At 39.2% G+C, this 16,772-nt stretch overlaps 1 protein-coding gene across 1 annotated transcript in view; it reads left to right on the top strand.

The window, feature by feature from the left end:
• The window catches only part of LOC127637464 (RNA-binding protein Musashi homolog 1), a 57,598-nt gene that overhangs the window by 13,029 nt on the left and 27,797 nt on the right, over positions 1 to 16,772 (top strand). The window contains 3 exon segments of the mRNA XM_052118550.1: positions 3,261 to 3,302; positions 5,971 to 6,063; positions 15,925 to 15,973. Of these exon segments, the coding sequence (XP_051974510.1) occupies positions 3,261 to 3,302; positions 5,971 to 6,063; positions 15,925 to 15,973 (184 nt within the window).

Here is a 16,772-nt window from a genome sequence, read left to right as displayed (position 1 = left end):
ACACACATATATGTTGGTGCAGCTATCCTTATGAGGAATCTCCATAGACATAATGATTGATATACTGTACGAAATATAGATTCTATCCCCTAACCCTACATAAAAACTTTGTTTAGTATGTTTTTAAGCTATTTGAATTATAGGGACAATGGAAATGTCCTCATAAACCACATTTATAGTATAATACCCTTGTAATTACCAGTTCAAATTTCCTCGTGAACCATCCAAACCCGCCCACACACACACACACACACACACACACACACACACACACACACACACACACACACACACACACACACACACACACACACACACACACAGAGAGAGAGATGAATTGCTCTCTCTCTTACTCTCTGTTTTTCTCTCATTGTTTTCATTCACTTTTTTTTTATTCACTCTTTCGAACTCATTAATTTGCCCTCGCCCCCTTTCTGCCTCTCTCCATCTCTCCTCTTGTTCCTTCTCTCCTGTATGTCCTCCCTCTTTGCTCTGAGGGCAGATTGGATTGTGGAATCGGCTCTGCCGCCCCTCAGGCCTGAAAAGACGATTGTTTCTCTGAATTTTTGGAAACGGATCTGTTCCAGTAACCTGTAAAAGGAGTAGCCTTGTGTCACTATCTTTTTGTCCTTACTCTGTGATAGCAAAAACTGCAGCAATGTTTTCTCGTGCACCGACAAACGTCCAAATTGAAATAATAAAGTTTGAATAAAAACGTTATATTTGTCTAAATATGGATTTATTAATAGGCCTGTATCTTATTGCTACAAGTTTTGTTTCTTTCAGATGAATTCAATTGAATGTGATTCTGTTATATGATTTGTCTGTCATTACTTCGGCATATCATTATTCAGCTTAATTGTGAAAATACATAATTACATAGAATATTTGGTTTATTTTATAATTTTTTAGATGACGTTAGATGACAAAAACATCAGTTTTTTTCAACTTAAGAATGATATCAAATGTATTTTATTCATTTGATAAAAATCATATAACAGCTAGGACAAGGTAACTTCTTCTTCGTGCACCTCTTGTGGCCATGGGATTGAGGTTTACACATACCATTTTTATCCAAAGCGACTTACAGTGCACTTATTACAGGGACAATCCCCCCGGAGCAACCTGGTGTTAAGTGTCTTGCTCAAGGACACAATGGTGGTGGCTGTGGGGATCGAACCAGCAACCTTCTGCTTACCAGTTATGTGCTTTAGCCCACTGCGTCCAGTGTAGAAAGTGTGTAAGAGGAGAATTTATTTGTATTTTTGCTACAATCATTAATATCTAATCATAACCACAGTTGCTATTTTTAAAAAACGAGATTTAAAGTTTAACCCTTTCATGCAGTTAATAACTGGACCTTGCAGAGTAGCGTCACACATATGTGTTTCTGCAACTGCCAGTTATGTTACAAGCTGCCAGACTGCTGAAATCGGCTTTCACACCAAAACAGGCTGCTCTGGCCAAGTGTCTGTAACTTATATTCGCTGAGAAAGTTACTCATACAGTCTTTTAAATCACAGAATAAGTTGATTTGATATACATACGTCCAACTCATCACCAAAGTACCAAAATAAAAAGTTCACAGCTCTTATACGCACAGTGAGTGCTGCCATTTGTTTGCATAGTAGCGGTTATCATTTGTCAAACAAACAGTCTTTTCGAGCACATAATATGTTTATTTTATGTAACAAACAGCCTAATTGTAGTAATAATAGTAATAGTGTAAGCCTAATAGTTCACAGCTTCTATATGCACAGCCATTATATCTAAACTCGATCTTCCCATGCATGCAGCCACGTCTACTTATTAGGCGCAGATGCGGTTTCCATTCACACAAACAGCAACTCAAACAGTCTTTTCAGGCATATAATACATTTGTTTTCTGAAACAGTCAAACAAACTATTACAAAAGCAACAACAATAACAGTTTAAAACTTGTACACTCACAGTGAAAACATGCTGATCGAGCGTGATTATCCGATGCACGCAGCCAAGTCTGTTTACATTAGCACTTGTCAAACACACACACACACACACACACACAATGTCTGAGAAGTCAAACGAGACGTTTTTTTACAGCTATAAAAACTAAATAAATAAAAGAAATACAGTACAGCAGACATAACCCATTTGTTCACATGTTTACTATATTATATACAGTATTTTTTTTTTTATGACAAGAAATAAAAATTCTTAATAAAATAAATGCTAATATTCTCCTCTACACTCTGCTCACCTCTACCGGCTGTGCAGTGTCACGTGTAAAAATAACTCACTCCAGGGGGCAATGCCTTTAGACCCTACCCATGAAAAGTTTCAAGTACATGGACATCCATCCATCGTCAACCGCTTATCCTGTGTACAGGGTCGCAGTGGGCTGGAGCCTATCCCAGCTAACATTGGGCGAAAGGCAGGGGACACCCTGGACAGGTCGCCAGTCCATCGCAGGGCCACACATACACTCACACTCACATCCACACCCACACCTAGGGCAATTTTTTTTTTGGAGACACCAATTAACCTAGCCTGCATGTCTTTTGGATGGTGGGAGGAAGCCCGAGTACCCGGAGAGAACCCACGCAGACACGGGGAGAACATGCAAACTCCACACAGAAAGGCCGGGGCAACCAGGGTTTGAACCCACAACCTTCTTGCTGTGAGGCGACAGTGCTAACCGCTGCACCACCAGTTTCTTCCTGGATTTACTTTTTCTTCAGTTTACCCAATCTGTTATTTCTCACATGACTTAAAATGGTCAGATGATTTCACACAGGGAATTCCACATAATTCCTCCTGAAATATTTGAGAGGATTTGTCCGTTATGATAGCTTTAACGTTTGACCAATTTGTGCTGGCAAGACTTTTTTGTGAATACAGTCTGACAAAGACATTGTAGCAGTGCTTTCTGAAATACTAAGTAAATCACGACACCCTTGAAATAGCATTAAACAAAGAAGAGGTTTCAAAAGCTTATTCATGGTGCATACTTTTGGAAAAAACATTACATATGCAATCTATTAATCCAGAGCAAAATACTTGACTTTACATATATTATTTGGCTCAAATTTCTATTCTATGTCTGAATAATTGCTTCCATAATGGGTCAAGATCCGTAAAGTTTTGGTAGACCCTGACTGACGGCTGTCAGCTGGTCATCCTCTCAGGAAATATATCTCATGCATGTGATTCCCTTTAGTAGGATTCAAAGAAGTTTTATTCACATGATAAATCTCTTTCTCTCTCTTTCGGTGTTTCAGATTGACCCAAAAGTGGCCTTCCCTCGTCGAGCTCAGCCGAAGGTGAGTGCCATGTCTTCGATCAGGTGAACATCACAGGTGCTGTGATGCCATATGTGTGTTTTAAAATTAAGAAATAATTAACCAATAATTATGAATGACTGGAAAATTGGGATGGGGTGATGTATCGCATTTTGATATAAATCGTGAACCAAAAAAAATGAAAGAAACAAATCGAGGCGAAACTTGATATTTCTAAAACATTTTGATATTTTTTTCTGTTCATGCAGTTGTTCAAGGTCCTTGAATTGTTTGAATTTAGCTTTTAGAATTTTAAGTACTGGAATACCTGGAAAATTGCAATATTTTGTTGAAAAGTGCCTGACATTGGGATTGCCACCCCTGGAATCACTAGTACGAATCCAGGGCGTGCTGAGTGACTCCAGCCATGTCTCCTAAGCAACCAAATTGGCCTGGTTGCTAGGGAGGGTAGAGTCACATGGGGCAACCTCCTCGTGGTCAAAATAATGTGGTTTGCTCTCGGTGGGGCACGTGAGTTGTGAGTTGATGTCGCGGAGAATAGAGTGAAGCCTCCACACGCACTATGTCTCCGCGGTAACGCACTCAATAAGTCATGTGATGAGATGCGCGGATTGACGGTCTCAGATGCGGAGGCAACTGAGAGTCACTACACCACCATGAGGACTTAGAGCGCATTGGGAATTGGGCATTCCAAATTGGTGAAAAAAAGAAAAAAGAAAAGTTCCTGAAATTAAAACAGAATAATTGTTTTCTGTGTAATGTGTGTCCATAAAAAGATGAGATCCACACACTCCTCTTTCATTGAATAATGTGTCTTTTAATATCCTTTCTGTTCTTTACAATTAGATAAAAATAAAAAAATACATTAATTTTAATCACACATTGTACAAATGTGATAAACAAACCGAGAGCCTTCTCTCTTGTTAATAAACCGGAACACCCGTGCAAGTCTGTGAAATGCACGTTGAACATTTAAAGTGACAGTAATATTTTAGCGCTTGTTATACAAATGAATGTTATTACTTGTAAATTGTACACATTTTTGTAAACATTGTCAGCTCATTATTATATACAGTATACAATTTAATGATAGAATATTAATGTAAAATGAAAAACTTTTATATTTCAAGGTTAAAATGTGATTATAATAATGATGTAACAAATATTTATATTAACAAATAAATGATACAGTTTCACATACTTTTTGGGGGCAGGTTCTGTTCAGTTCTGTTGCTTGTCCTGCACCTGATCAGCCTGAATGTAGTCCACTATTTTTGAGGTTTTGATTTGTTTGTGATCTTTTCTTATAGAAAACGCTCTATTAGAAACTCTTATTATTTTAACTTTGAGCCTTTAGTTTGTGTTTTAAAGAACTTTATTTTCATGAAAAATTATAATGTGCAATTTGTCCAAACCTTTTAGAAAAAATAAACACAATTTTCTGTCATACTTTGTCATTTAAGTTAGAGGTCGACCAATAGTGGATTTTGCCGATACCGATAACTACGGGGGTGGAAAAGGCTGATAACCGATTCATCGTCTTATAGTTTTTAAAATAGATTTTTAGAATGAAAAAAAAAAAACAAAGAAATAAATGTTATGGTGCGTTCACATACAACGCAAAGAAAATATTCGTCTTGCATTACTTGAGCGAGTTTGACCGCTGGATTGTAAATTTGGGTTTAAACTCGCGTTTGCGCGAGTAACGCGAACCCGCGAGTATACGACTTGGTTCATAGTAAAGTACAACCAATAGCTGGAATCAAGTAGACGCGCACATTTTCAGAACTTACCAGGTAGTCCAATTTCCTCGCTCACTTTCCTCCAAGCGATTTCGTCCGGTCTCTGTACATGTATGACGATGTGTCATACAATTCCGGGTGCCCACACACCGCATTTTTCATCCATTTTTCCAGATTTCTTCTGCTACTACTTCAGTACGTCAGTGACATCTGGACTATCTCAATGCTGATAGGCTTTTGCGACAACACGTCAAGCGAATTTCGCGTGTTCGAGTTGCACCATTCACATCTATTCACATCTATTCGCATCTTTACATTGACTTTGTATGTAATCGCACCACGTGAAACGCTCGCTTCGCGTTGTATGTGAACGCACCATTAGTCTTTCCTTACTATAAACGGCACAGACATAGAGGCAACACAAGTCCAGAATGTATTAAACCCAAGAGGCAGTTATTGTTTAAACAAAATCCCAGTAATAATCAGAAAAAAAGAATATTTGGTTCATAAATCGGGACTATAAACAAGCCCAAAACGCACACACACTTGAAATGATGAGACAACAATGCTCCATAGCTAAGTAGGCTATTTATCAAATGATATGTACTGTATATCTGCAACTATCAGTAAAGATTTTTGCCGATTGCTGATAGTTGCAAAAACCAACTTTCATCACAGATTTATTACCTATAATTTACAGTAAGTGTTACTGTGTCGAATTGCAATTATATTGAATCATGAACCTCATGAGATAACCATATTGTCCCATCCCTACTGGAAGAGTCATACAATTGAATTGAATCTAAAAGTGTGGGAGCCCTGAACTTTTGCACTGTTCTGAAAGTAATTATAAGGAAATAGTACCCTAGTTTTACCATGTCCTGTAGCTCCAGCGTTGATTAATTATCTCATTGTCTAATCCATTATCTTTCCTCTTGTGCTGTCAGTTGGTGACAAGAACAAAGAAGATCTTTGTTGGAGGACTCTCTGTCAACACCACTATTGAAGATGTGAAGCAGTATTTCGACCAGTTTGGAAAGGTAAGTTAAACGGGCCAATAAGCCAATTCTCGAGCACGCTATTTCTCTCCTTGACGTCCACTCATAATGTCAAAATTTTCTTATATCAAAAACATCATCATTTTCCACCCTCTTTGGCCCTACATGGTACTGCACCTTTAAGACTTCAATGTATTAATGACCTGTTATGATTGGCTTACGTTCAGACACCGAAGTAGTTCACATTTTGATCATCAAAGCAGGCCAAATTTTTAAATATGTTAATGAGCTCATGGTTGTGTCATCATAATGATTTCATAATGAGCCATTTGGAGGACGTTTTGAGTTGTGAATGTTGCAGTTTGTTTAAAAATGTTTGAATTTCACGTGGTAACAAAGCATCAAACCAAGTGTCATTTGCAAACATTTTGTTTTATAATACAAGTCATTTTTGGACAAGTGTCCAAATGGGCCACTGTTTAATGCAACTAATAATTTGCTTCCGATAGGGGTTGTCTAAAACGAAAAGGTGATGAAAATGTGTCTCTGTGTTTCAGTACACAAGAATGCATGAGATCTCTTTTATGCTCAGTGTGTCTCAACTTGTTTCATTTGTTAGAATGCATATTCTGTCTGTGGTGAAGAACTGGTGTCTCGGTTGGAGTTGCTATTTCTTTAATGTGCGAGTGGCACACTGAACTTGAATACTGCAGTGCAAAGAAAGAGTACAGTGTACGAGCAGAGACAGGGGGCAAGTGAGGAGGTGTGCCCTCTGTGGGCCAACGGCAGGAGAAGAGAGAGAGACAAGGAGAGAATTCACTTCAAAGGGAAGTTGGAGTTTGAGTGGCTTGAAAAGTGGGCGTCCTATGACATTTTTGTTAACGAATCAAACTATTAGAACAAGTAAAAAGACAACTGGTCAGGACTGTTTACTCTTAAACATTTATGAGTGATTCATATGGTTGGGAACAGAGAACCATTTCTTATTTTGAGCGTACAGCACGATCAGTGTAGCCTGATTCTGAACTAATGATTCTTATGAATCTACAGCGTGACCACTGTAGTCTGATTCCCAAACAAATGACTTGAATGAGCTAGTTCTTTCAAATCTACTGCGCGAAACACACAATGGTACCAGTGTATTTATGATGAATGACTCTCATGAGCGGGTTCTTTTTATTCTACAGTGCAAAACATACAGCGTAACCTGAGCTGGTTCTTTTAAATCTACAGCGTGAAGCATAGAACAAGACAATTTTAGTCAGATTCCCGAATGAATCACTCATATGAGCCAGTTCTTTTAAATCTACAGCACAAACATACAGTGCAATCAGTGTAGTCCGATTCCCGAATGGATGACTCTTCTGAACCGGTTCGTTTCAATCTACAGTGTGAAATGGACAGTACTACCAGTGTAGTCCGATTCCTGAACGACTGACTCTCATGAGCAGGTTCATTTGAATCTACTGTGTGAAACATAAAGCGCGACCAATGTAGTCTGATTCCCAAACGAGTCACTCATATGAGCCAGTTCTTTTATAGCTACAGCACGATCAGTGTAGTCCGATTCCCGAATGGATGACTCTTCTGAACCGGTTTATTTGAATCTACAGTGTGAAATGCACAGTGCTACCAGTGTAGTCCTGTTCCTAAACAAATGACTCATGAGCAGGTTCATTCGAATCTACATTGTGAAACATAGAGCGTGACCAATGTAGTCCGATTCCCGAATGGATGACTCTTCTAAACCAGATCATTTGAATCTGTAGCATGAAACATACAGCTCTACCAGTGTTGTCCAATTAGTGAACAGATGATTCTTCTGAACTGGTTCATTTGAATCTACAGAGCAAAACATACAGTGCTACCAGTGTAGTCTGATTCTGAACAAATGACTCTTCTGAACCGTTTCATTCGTATTTAGAGTGTGACCAGTATAGTCAGATTCCCAAACAAATGACTCTTCTGAACCGTTTCATTCGTAATTAGAGTGTGACCAGTATAGTGAGATTCCCAAACAAATGACTCTTCTGAACCGTTTCATTCGTATTTAGAGTGTGACCAGTATAGTCAGATTCCCGAATGAATGACTCTTCTTAGCCAGTTCATTAAAATTTACAGTGTGAAACAAACATTGTACCAGTGTAATCTGATTCCTGAACGAATAACTCTTATGAGTATTTTAATTTGAATCTACAGTGTGACCAATGTAGTCTGATTCGTGAATTATTGACTCTTATGAGTCGGTTCTTTGAATCTAAAGTGTATAACATAGAGCGTGACCAGTGTAGTCCGATTCCTGAATGAATGACTCTTCTGAGACGGTTCATTTTAATCTAGAGTGTGAAATGCACAGTTCTACTAGTTTAGTTCGATTCATGAACGAATGACTCTTTTGAGCCTGTTCATTTGAATCAACAGCATGAAATGCACAGTTCTACCAGTGTAGTCAGATTCCAGAACGAATGACTCTCATGAGTCGATTCATTTGAATCCACAGTGTGACCAATGTAGTCTAATTCATGAATGAATAACTCATATGAGCCAGTTCTTTTCAATCTTAAGTGCTAGGCACACAGTGCTACTTCCCAAATGAATGAATCTTAGGCTTTGTTCTCAATGCAGAGCAAATCAGATTTTTCCTCAAATCTTTTTTGGAGGGACAGTTCAAACCGCTAGTTATATGTGGCCTGATCAGATTTCTATCTGTTCAGACTGCAGTCGCTTTTGCTCTCATGTCCACATTAGTTGTCATGGTAATGCAGCAAACTTCCGTATATTCACCATGCATGAGATTTTAGCGATGGATGTTTTATCATTGATTATGCTTATCACGGGGGCAGTATCCAAATATGAACATTCTCCACAGACAATGGCTTAAAAATGGGAGAAGTGGCATATGTAATGTTAGTTAATGCTAGTGTTGTTGCTGCCTGTTTTAGTGGGGACGTCCTGTATTTTAGCCGAAATTACGGGATGCCTTTTATATTGGGGTCCTGCATTTTAGCAGAGAACGAAACATCCCGTATTGAAGACTTTGTGTCCCGTATTAAAGCATAAAAGGTTGGATGGTGAGACAAGGACCCGCGTCCTGTGATGAAGTACTTAAAATGCTCAAGCGTCCCATATTTGCACGACATTCAATACTTCATTCCGTTGTGGTTTCTCGCAACCGGTATGGGTTAGTGCACCTTAGCACATCTCGTTGGGTTAGTTAAGCCAATGTCTGTACTATTATAAGAGGTTTGCAGAGCTCTGCTTGCCCTGTAACATATAAATGACATATGTGTGTGTTTCATTCAGAAGTGATGATCTCTATGCCCTGTTTACCTTCCACTGTGAGAGTTTTGTAGAGCTGGAATGTGTAATAAAACAGGCTGAACTCACCTTTGAAGTCATTGTTGTTGAAAATTCAGTTTGTAACGATCCTGCTGCGTGGCCATTATTATTGTGTTCAATTCTAGAAAACCACCTACGAATGTGGTTTGGATGAGGCTTGTAAAATGTGATTTTGTCCTGTTCAGACTTCAAAAATCGAAACGTATTTGAGTGACTGCGTCCAAAAAATATATTTATATATTTTTTTTCTGATGTGTGAACATAGCCATAGTCATTAAAAAGAATCGTGAATCATACATTTAATGAACCGCATTAATTGTCTCATACTCAAATCAAAGTGAACCGCTGTGTTATATGTCTTTAAATGTCTGTTCTGTTGAAATCTGAATCTCATCATTTGGTAACAGGCTTCTGAAGGCAGTAAATCCAATAAGAATTGCATTTCCTATTACAAAATATTTCTTATGTACTAAAAGAATTCAGATAACACTTTACAATAAGGTTCCATTTGTTAACATTGGTAAATGGATTAGGTATCATATACAAACCATTTACAATATATATATATATATTTACAGCATTTGTTAATATTTTCTTAATGTTAGTTAATAAAAATGTTCATATGTTGAAATGAACATTAATTAAGATATACAAGTATAGTTCTTTGTTAGTTTATGTTCACTAATGTTGTTAACTAATGGTAACAAATGGAACCTTATTGTAAAGTGTTACCAGAGTTATTAATGGAACCATTATGGAACTAGAATCGTTAAGAGGAATCGGAATTGGAATCGTTACATTCTTTTAGATTCCAGTCCCTCAATTGGGGAACTTTTCTCTAAACAAACAAACCAAACAATACATTCATTTTAAAGGATGGATTATAATAGCTGATTGTAATACTAGATTTTTATACTTTTAGAAAATGTGAGTTTGCATGTGCAAAAAAATATTGAAATTGGCCTGACAACTTTGCCAGTATTTGCTAATCCGTTGCTAAGGTATTCTGAATGGTTTCTAGGGCATTGCTAGGGTGTTGTTAGCTGGTTGCTAAGCTGTTCTGAGTAGTTGCTAGGGCATTGCTAGGTGTTAACCCATTAATTGTCTTGACGTGCACAATTTATTACCTGTGTTGACTAATGTCCTCTTTTTTCCTAAAGGAGAAAGAGTGTCATTTTTAAATCCGTAAATCTGCGAAAAGTTCGTTTTGTCAACTTTTAGGAGTGCACTAGATGATCTCAAACTAACGAACATTATGTACTCTATAAGATTGAATAAACCGTTTATAGAAGTTTATTTTTTACAAACGTTGAAGTAGTCAAAAGTGTCCCTAATTGGTTGATCACCCTCAAATGGAGTGATATTATCGCAGTGGATCATGTCAAGGTAGGAAAGAGAGAGCGAGGGATGTGAAGGTGGTGTTGGTGAAGGGGGAGGGTTTCAGAATCTTAACTAATCTGATGCAACAGCTGCCGCAACCCCCCCAAGCTTGTTTCCACGGTGACCTGCTGGGCCTATTGTGTCCACACACATCTCAATGTGACATCAGCTGCATGTGGGTTCTTTTTTAAATATGTAAATGCATGTGTAGATTTGGTGGTGTTGTGATCGCACACACAAATGTTTATTGGTGAGTGCCAACACCTTGTGCACCTGTTGGCCAACTGGAAAATAATTGCATTGAGGAAACTTTAAAGGCATCATGAAATCAAAATTGAGGTTGTTTACTTTATTCATACAGTACATGTAGCTCTGTGATGGCTCGGGTATTCTGGTGGTTGCTAGGGTGTTCTGGGTGGTTACTAGGTGTGTGCTCACTAGCCCAAGTCAAAGAGCTCACCCCCCAAGTATATATATATAGATATTCTGGGTCCATCTTTCAGTGTAAGTATGTGGGGTTTTTCTGATGTTAGTCCTATCTCCACAACATTTTAAATATCATACATGTGCATTACGATGAGTTAGGCACCAATACAAGTTCAGGCCAAGTTGAAATCACTATAAATGCGAGAATGAAGTTATGGAAAATGTTTTGCTGTGCATTTCCCACTCGCTCCTTTTGAATTAAAAAACCATACTATACATGCGCTGATGTATGTGTTCGCTCGTTGGTGTACATCAGAGCCATTTTGGTCTGAAACATGGTTCGGTAAACCTCTGTGCCTGTATTGTCCTGATCTGTTCGCCACCGTCCTAATGGATGGAATATGATCAGCCTCACAAAAGCAAAGTACAGTGGAGTCCAAGAGCCCCGCCCCACAACAATGAACATAATGAAACATTGAGCGAAAGCGAGAGAGAGGCAGTGGAACGGACAGACTGGAAAAGTTAGTCTCTCCATTTACAAATGACAGTCGTGTCGATTAGCAAGCTTCACTGGACTTTTTGTCCGCAGGCCCGATTGAAAAATGTAAAGTTGTTATCAGTGAATTGAGTTTGACGTGATGGGAGATCGTACCTAACCAATCGTCTTGTTTAATAAAACACAAAATGTGACGCTTGGAGATATTTAAGTATTTAACTTTATTGGCTTTGGCATTAGTTGAACTCATTTTATACTATACTTACATGCAGTTAAGCATTTTAAACATTTAAACGTCTTTTTTACGTAATTTAATTGTTTTTATAATTGTGAACCACCGCCCCACCCAGGGATGGATTACCGACCGGGCCAGTGGGGCCAGTGCCCAGGTTTGAAGTTTGCGTGATCGACCCCCTCAAAAACCCATCGAAAACCTCCATCAATCCCCCCACCGCTCAAAAACATTTGGAGGGGGGGGCCCTTGGAGATAATGGCCCCGGGGCCTTTGCAAGTCATAATCCGTCCCTGGCCCAACCCCACCACCCACCCACCCACCAAAAAAAAAAAGACAAAAACGTTATTATTATAATATCATCTATCATATCAGTTTTCTGCCATAAAAACAATTAAAATCAGCGAATATTTTGGGTTTCGGTACTGTTGCATTCCTAATTCTGTTAACACTCAACTAATGGCTGATTAGAGCAAGTTTTCTACATTACAAACATCACATTGGTCACTTTTCAGTGGACATACTGCTAATGCAGCTAACGCAGCTGTCTTCTCTTGACTTTGCAGTGTCACTGGAGTTGGAAGATGAGGAGGAGTGTGTGTGTGTGTGTGTGTGTGCGTTTGGGATTCACTCAACGAAGGGCAGGATACGTGCAGGTTTCAATAGGAGGGGGCAAGAGAGGGTTTTAGTTAAATGTCAGAGTGTAAGTGTGAGTTCGACAGCGGCCCATCCACACTAAGAGTGTTTGACCTTTCCCATGGTCATTTAACCAGGTGGCACCCAAAAGTGCCACACGGTCAGATAAATATGGCGTGCCGTGTGAACCTCGATGGCTTCGACTGGTGCCGTTCTGACAATAGTAACTCTCACACAGACACATAATCGTAAGGAGAAAACCGTCAACAGTTTCGTCATTGACTGAGGACTTTTGAGAAAGTTTGGAAAGTGCTTCATGGTGCTTCATGATGCTGAATGGTGTTACAGACTGTGTGGAGTTCAGTCAAATGGTTTAGTTGTGTTATGAATACAGCGAGATAATATCCATGAGCGAATTCAGGGCTGTGATGTCAACCTCTGGATGTTAGACAAACCAGACATCTACCTGATTTCTGAACAGTGGCTTTGGGTTGTTTGAGAAATAATTTGGAAAACAGAGATTATTATAATTTGGTGATGCTTATGGCAAAATGACACACTTCACATTTGAATATAGTGATTTATAGTGCAGCATTTACACAGTTCTGATGGGGCTTTTCCACTGCACGGTACAACTCGACTCTACTCGCTTTTTTGGGGTTTTCCACTGTGGATAGTACCTGGTACCTGATCCAAGCAAGCCGAGCCGATACTAAATGTGACGTCAAAATCCTGCAAATCACTGATTGTCAAGGAGAATCGTCACAACCAGCGTCACTGGATTTACGACATGGGACATCAACCCGCTAGTTTTAAAGTTAGCAACAGCGATAATAGTATAATTTGTTCACGCGACTTTCGAATTGTGAAAAAAGAAATGGCTGTGCGCAAAACCACGCCGTGGTCAATAAACGAGGTGCAGACGGTCCACTCGTTAGCGATGAGCGAAACGAAAAAGTCTCTCAGGAAGTGTCACAGCTGTTGGGCGCACACGGCTACCACCGGACCTCCCAATAGTGTAGGGAAAAGTTACAAAAACTTAAGTGACTACAGAACCATCAAGGAAAAGTGGAAGTGGTTCGACCAAATGGACGCGATCTAAACCGGCGAGCAGTGGGAGGGAGAGTCCCTGGACTGGCATTGATCCATGATGGAGGATGGTATGTTTTGTTACGGTAACTCTAAACGCTGCTTGAAAGCTTCACTTTATTTAGTTGAGCAGCTACTGGAAAGCTTCTAAAACAAACAGGCCAATTTAACTGTTACACTTGTGTAAAATCAACATGCAACAACTGCTTTATGCAGCACAATGAGCTAGTAGCTAACAGCTAGCGGTCGTGTTATTGTTTGGTCAGTTTGTGTCGTGTTTAAGATGATGTCACGGCAGTAGAGGCGGTGCAACTATGACGATCAGCTTATAATCCCACCCATGTTGATGCGGCAATAAACTGCAGTGGAAATGCAAGCTCAGAAAAGTAAAGTTGAGGCGAGTCGATCCGTAACGTTCAGTGGAAAAGTGCCATAAGTCAGGCTTTATGACACCTTTTAAAACTGTTTACAAAGTGCTTTACAGAAAACATAAATGTGCTTTAAGCATGGCTTAGTATAATACAAACAGTAAAAATAAAATGAATGAAAAGAATAAGAAAGAAAAATGCATGTAACACAACGAATTGTAATAAAAACCAAATTAAAAGTCGTATACGTTAACATTAGCTAATGCTTTATGAAAAAATATGAACAATGAACAATAGAGTTTTGATACATTTACATTAAACAAGATTAATAAATGCTGTAAGTCAGTTATTGTTCATTGTTAGTTCATAATAAATAATGTTAGCGAATAGTTACCAAAATAATTCGAGAGACAAAAAGTTCGACAAGACAAATTTCCCTTTCATTTTTTCTCTTCACGTCACTCTTTTCTTCATGGTTGTTATTATTATTATTATTTTGGCTCTTTCTTTTATACCTCTCTTGTCCTGTCCATCACTGAAAATGTATTTCTCAGCCTATTCTCAGAATTGATTTTTTCACTGCCACTCGTAACAGCTATTGTCCAACTTCTTGTCTCTCTCTCTCTCTCTCTCCCTCTCCGTTCTATTCATGAAAAGCGGGGGAAGTGAAAGGAGGGTCAATGCCTCTAATTGAAATTCTTGTCGCAGTCTCCATGGGAATATTAAACTTTGGAGAGGGTTTGAAGAGAAAGGGGGAACAGGACAGAGAGTTTTTGAAAAGACCCATCCACCCCACCCCCCCTCCCAACACCTCCAAACTTGAAAGGAGGGAGTGCACAGAATGATTCGGGGAGTCAGGCTATTCGGGTATGATGCGGCCGATGAACATTGATGTTTATTGAAAGGAGCGAGGGTTGTTTACATCGTTTTCACAGAAGAATCTCACTCCACCATCATTTGTCCTGATGTACTTTTGTTTCCTCTACAGACCATTTGATCACCATCAACAGTAACCTTAAACCTTACAAATATGAGAAGGATAAGTTCTCATATGAGAAACTTCGAAGTTCTATGTGGAACCTTTATCTTTATAGTTCTTTAGAAAACTTTCTGTGGGTTGTAGCTTTAAAAGATTCATTGTGCTGTTTGAAACTGGCGAGCCGCGCCCCAAAAATTGGTCTGTTCCGATAGGGTCGCTCGCAGACAGCAGTGAAAACAATGCTAATATGCAAATGTACACAAATTGAATAAACATATAATCACGCATAGTTAAGAAGTATAACAAAGTGAATAGCTATGAGCTATTCAGGAAGAAAATGGAGGAAATAATGCTTCCCAAAACATTTGTCTTAACAGTTATGTGTCGAATCAAAGTCTCTGATTAATTGTTACTTGGTAGAAACTAGCCAGATTATGCCGATGCTAACATGGATAGGTTGCATGGCATATCTTCATTCTTATAAAACCACTGAAATTCAACCGAAACTGCTTTAAAGAACCCATAAACCAATATTCCAATGTGAAGAACTATAATGTAACATCAAGAGCTTTTTCAATCTCCAAAGAACTATATGGCAACTCCAAAACCCCAAAACGGTTCTTGATAACAAGAGGTTAATGCTCTGCAAAAGAACCTTCATTTTTCAGTGCTTTCTCTCCTGTTTGCAGCCGTCATTTTCATCTCTTTTGTCTCACCCCTTTCTCCCCCTCCCATCCATCTCTCTCTCTCTCTCTCTCTCTCTCTTTCACTCTCTCCGTTCCCCCTCCCTGCTCGGCCTCTCCATCTGCTACCCCTCTCTGTTTCTCTGGAGCTTCACAATAGAGCCTCATGCTGTGTAATGGCTTCAAGTGTCTCATCCCTCTCTTATGTGTGTGTGTGTGTGTGTGTGTGTGTGTGTGTGTGTGTGTGTGTGTGTGTGTGTGTGTTTTGTCTGCAGGTTGATGACGCCATGCTAATGTTTGACAAAACCACCAACAGGCACAGAGGTAAGGCGTCGTTTGGGCACGCACACGCAAATTCACACACTCTCATTCCAAGCCTCTTTGAGTCATTTAATTATAAAACAGCAGTCAAGTGTCTACATGCTCTTACAGTCATTGAGGAACCGCTGTTAGAAGATCTTTTCTTGTCTTACCAGAGGCCAATTTTATTGCTCAGATGTCGCTCTTTCTTAACTCAGGAGACATAAAAGTGTCAACATTGCCTTGGTACCCTAGGATCGGCGATTGTATGCCGATGCTCTGACATGTTTACCTTTCCACCTGGCGCGATTGGCAGTGCGTTGCATCAGCTGTGTGGGAGGCTAGGGTTCAAAGCCAGGCAGTAACCATGTTTGAATATTCAGTGCTGTCCTGATTGGACAGCATGATTCTGAGGTTTCACTTTTTCCTCTAACAGTACTTTTTTACTCCACTAATGGTTAAGGTTAGGTTTGTGTTGGGCGATATAATCTATAAATGTATGCATTTCTCTTCATTGTATAACGTCCTGTAAAGCATCTGAAAACATCTTGCTTGACTACTAGCTTTTGGCAAATTATTCTGGACTTAAATAGAGCTTACACATGCCCATATGCCCTACAACACCATAGCTTTGGCCACTGGGGGCAGTGTTTCAAAATTTTGGTCAACGTATACCGATTTTGACAAAAGAAAATTCGATCTACTCTGTCTGATTTCACTGTGAAATCAGACTGCTCTTTTTGCCTCTTCCCATCTCATCTGGTCTCTTATATCTTCTCATCTCTTCTCTCTTGTCTTTTCTCTTTTCTTTTCTTCTTTTTTT

The sequence above is a fragment of the Xyrauchen texanus genome, chromosome 4, assembly GCF_025860055.1.
Source record: "Xyrauchen texanus isolate HMW12.3.18 chromosome 4, RBS_HiC_50CHRs, whole genome shotgun sequence".
Taxonomy (NCBI): domain Eukaryota; kingdom Metazoa; phylum Chordata; class Actinopteri; order Cypriniformes; family Catostomidae; genus Xyrauchen; species Xyrauchen texanus.
The sequence above is the reverse complement of the archived record's forward strand: the minus strand, read 5'-3'. Positions and strand labels throughout refer to the sequence as shown.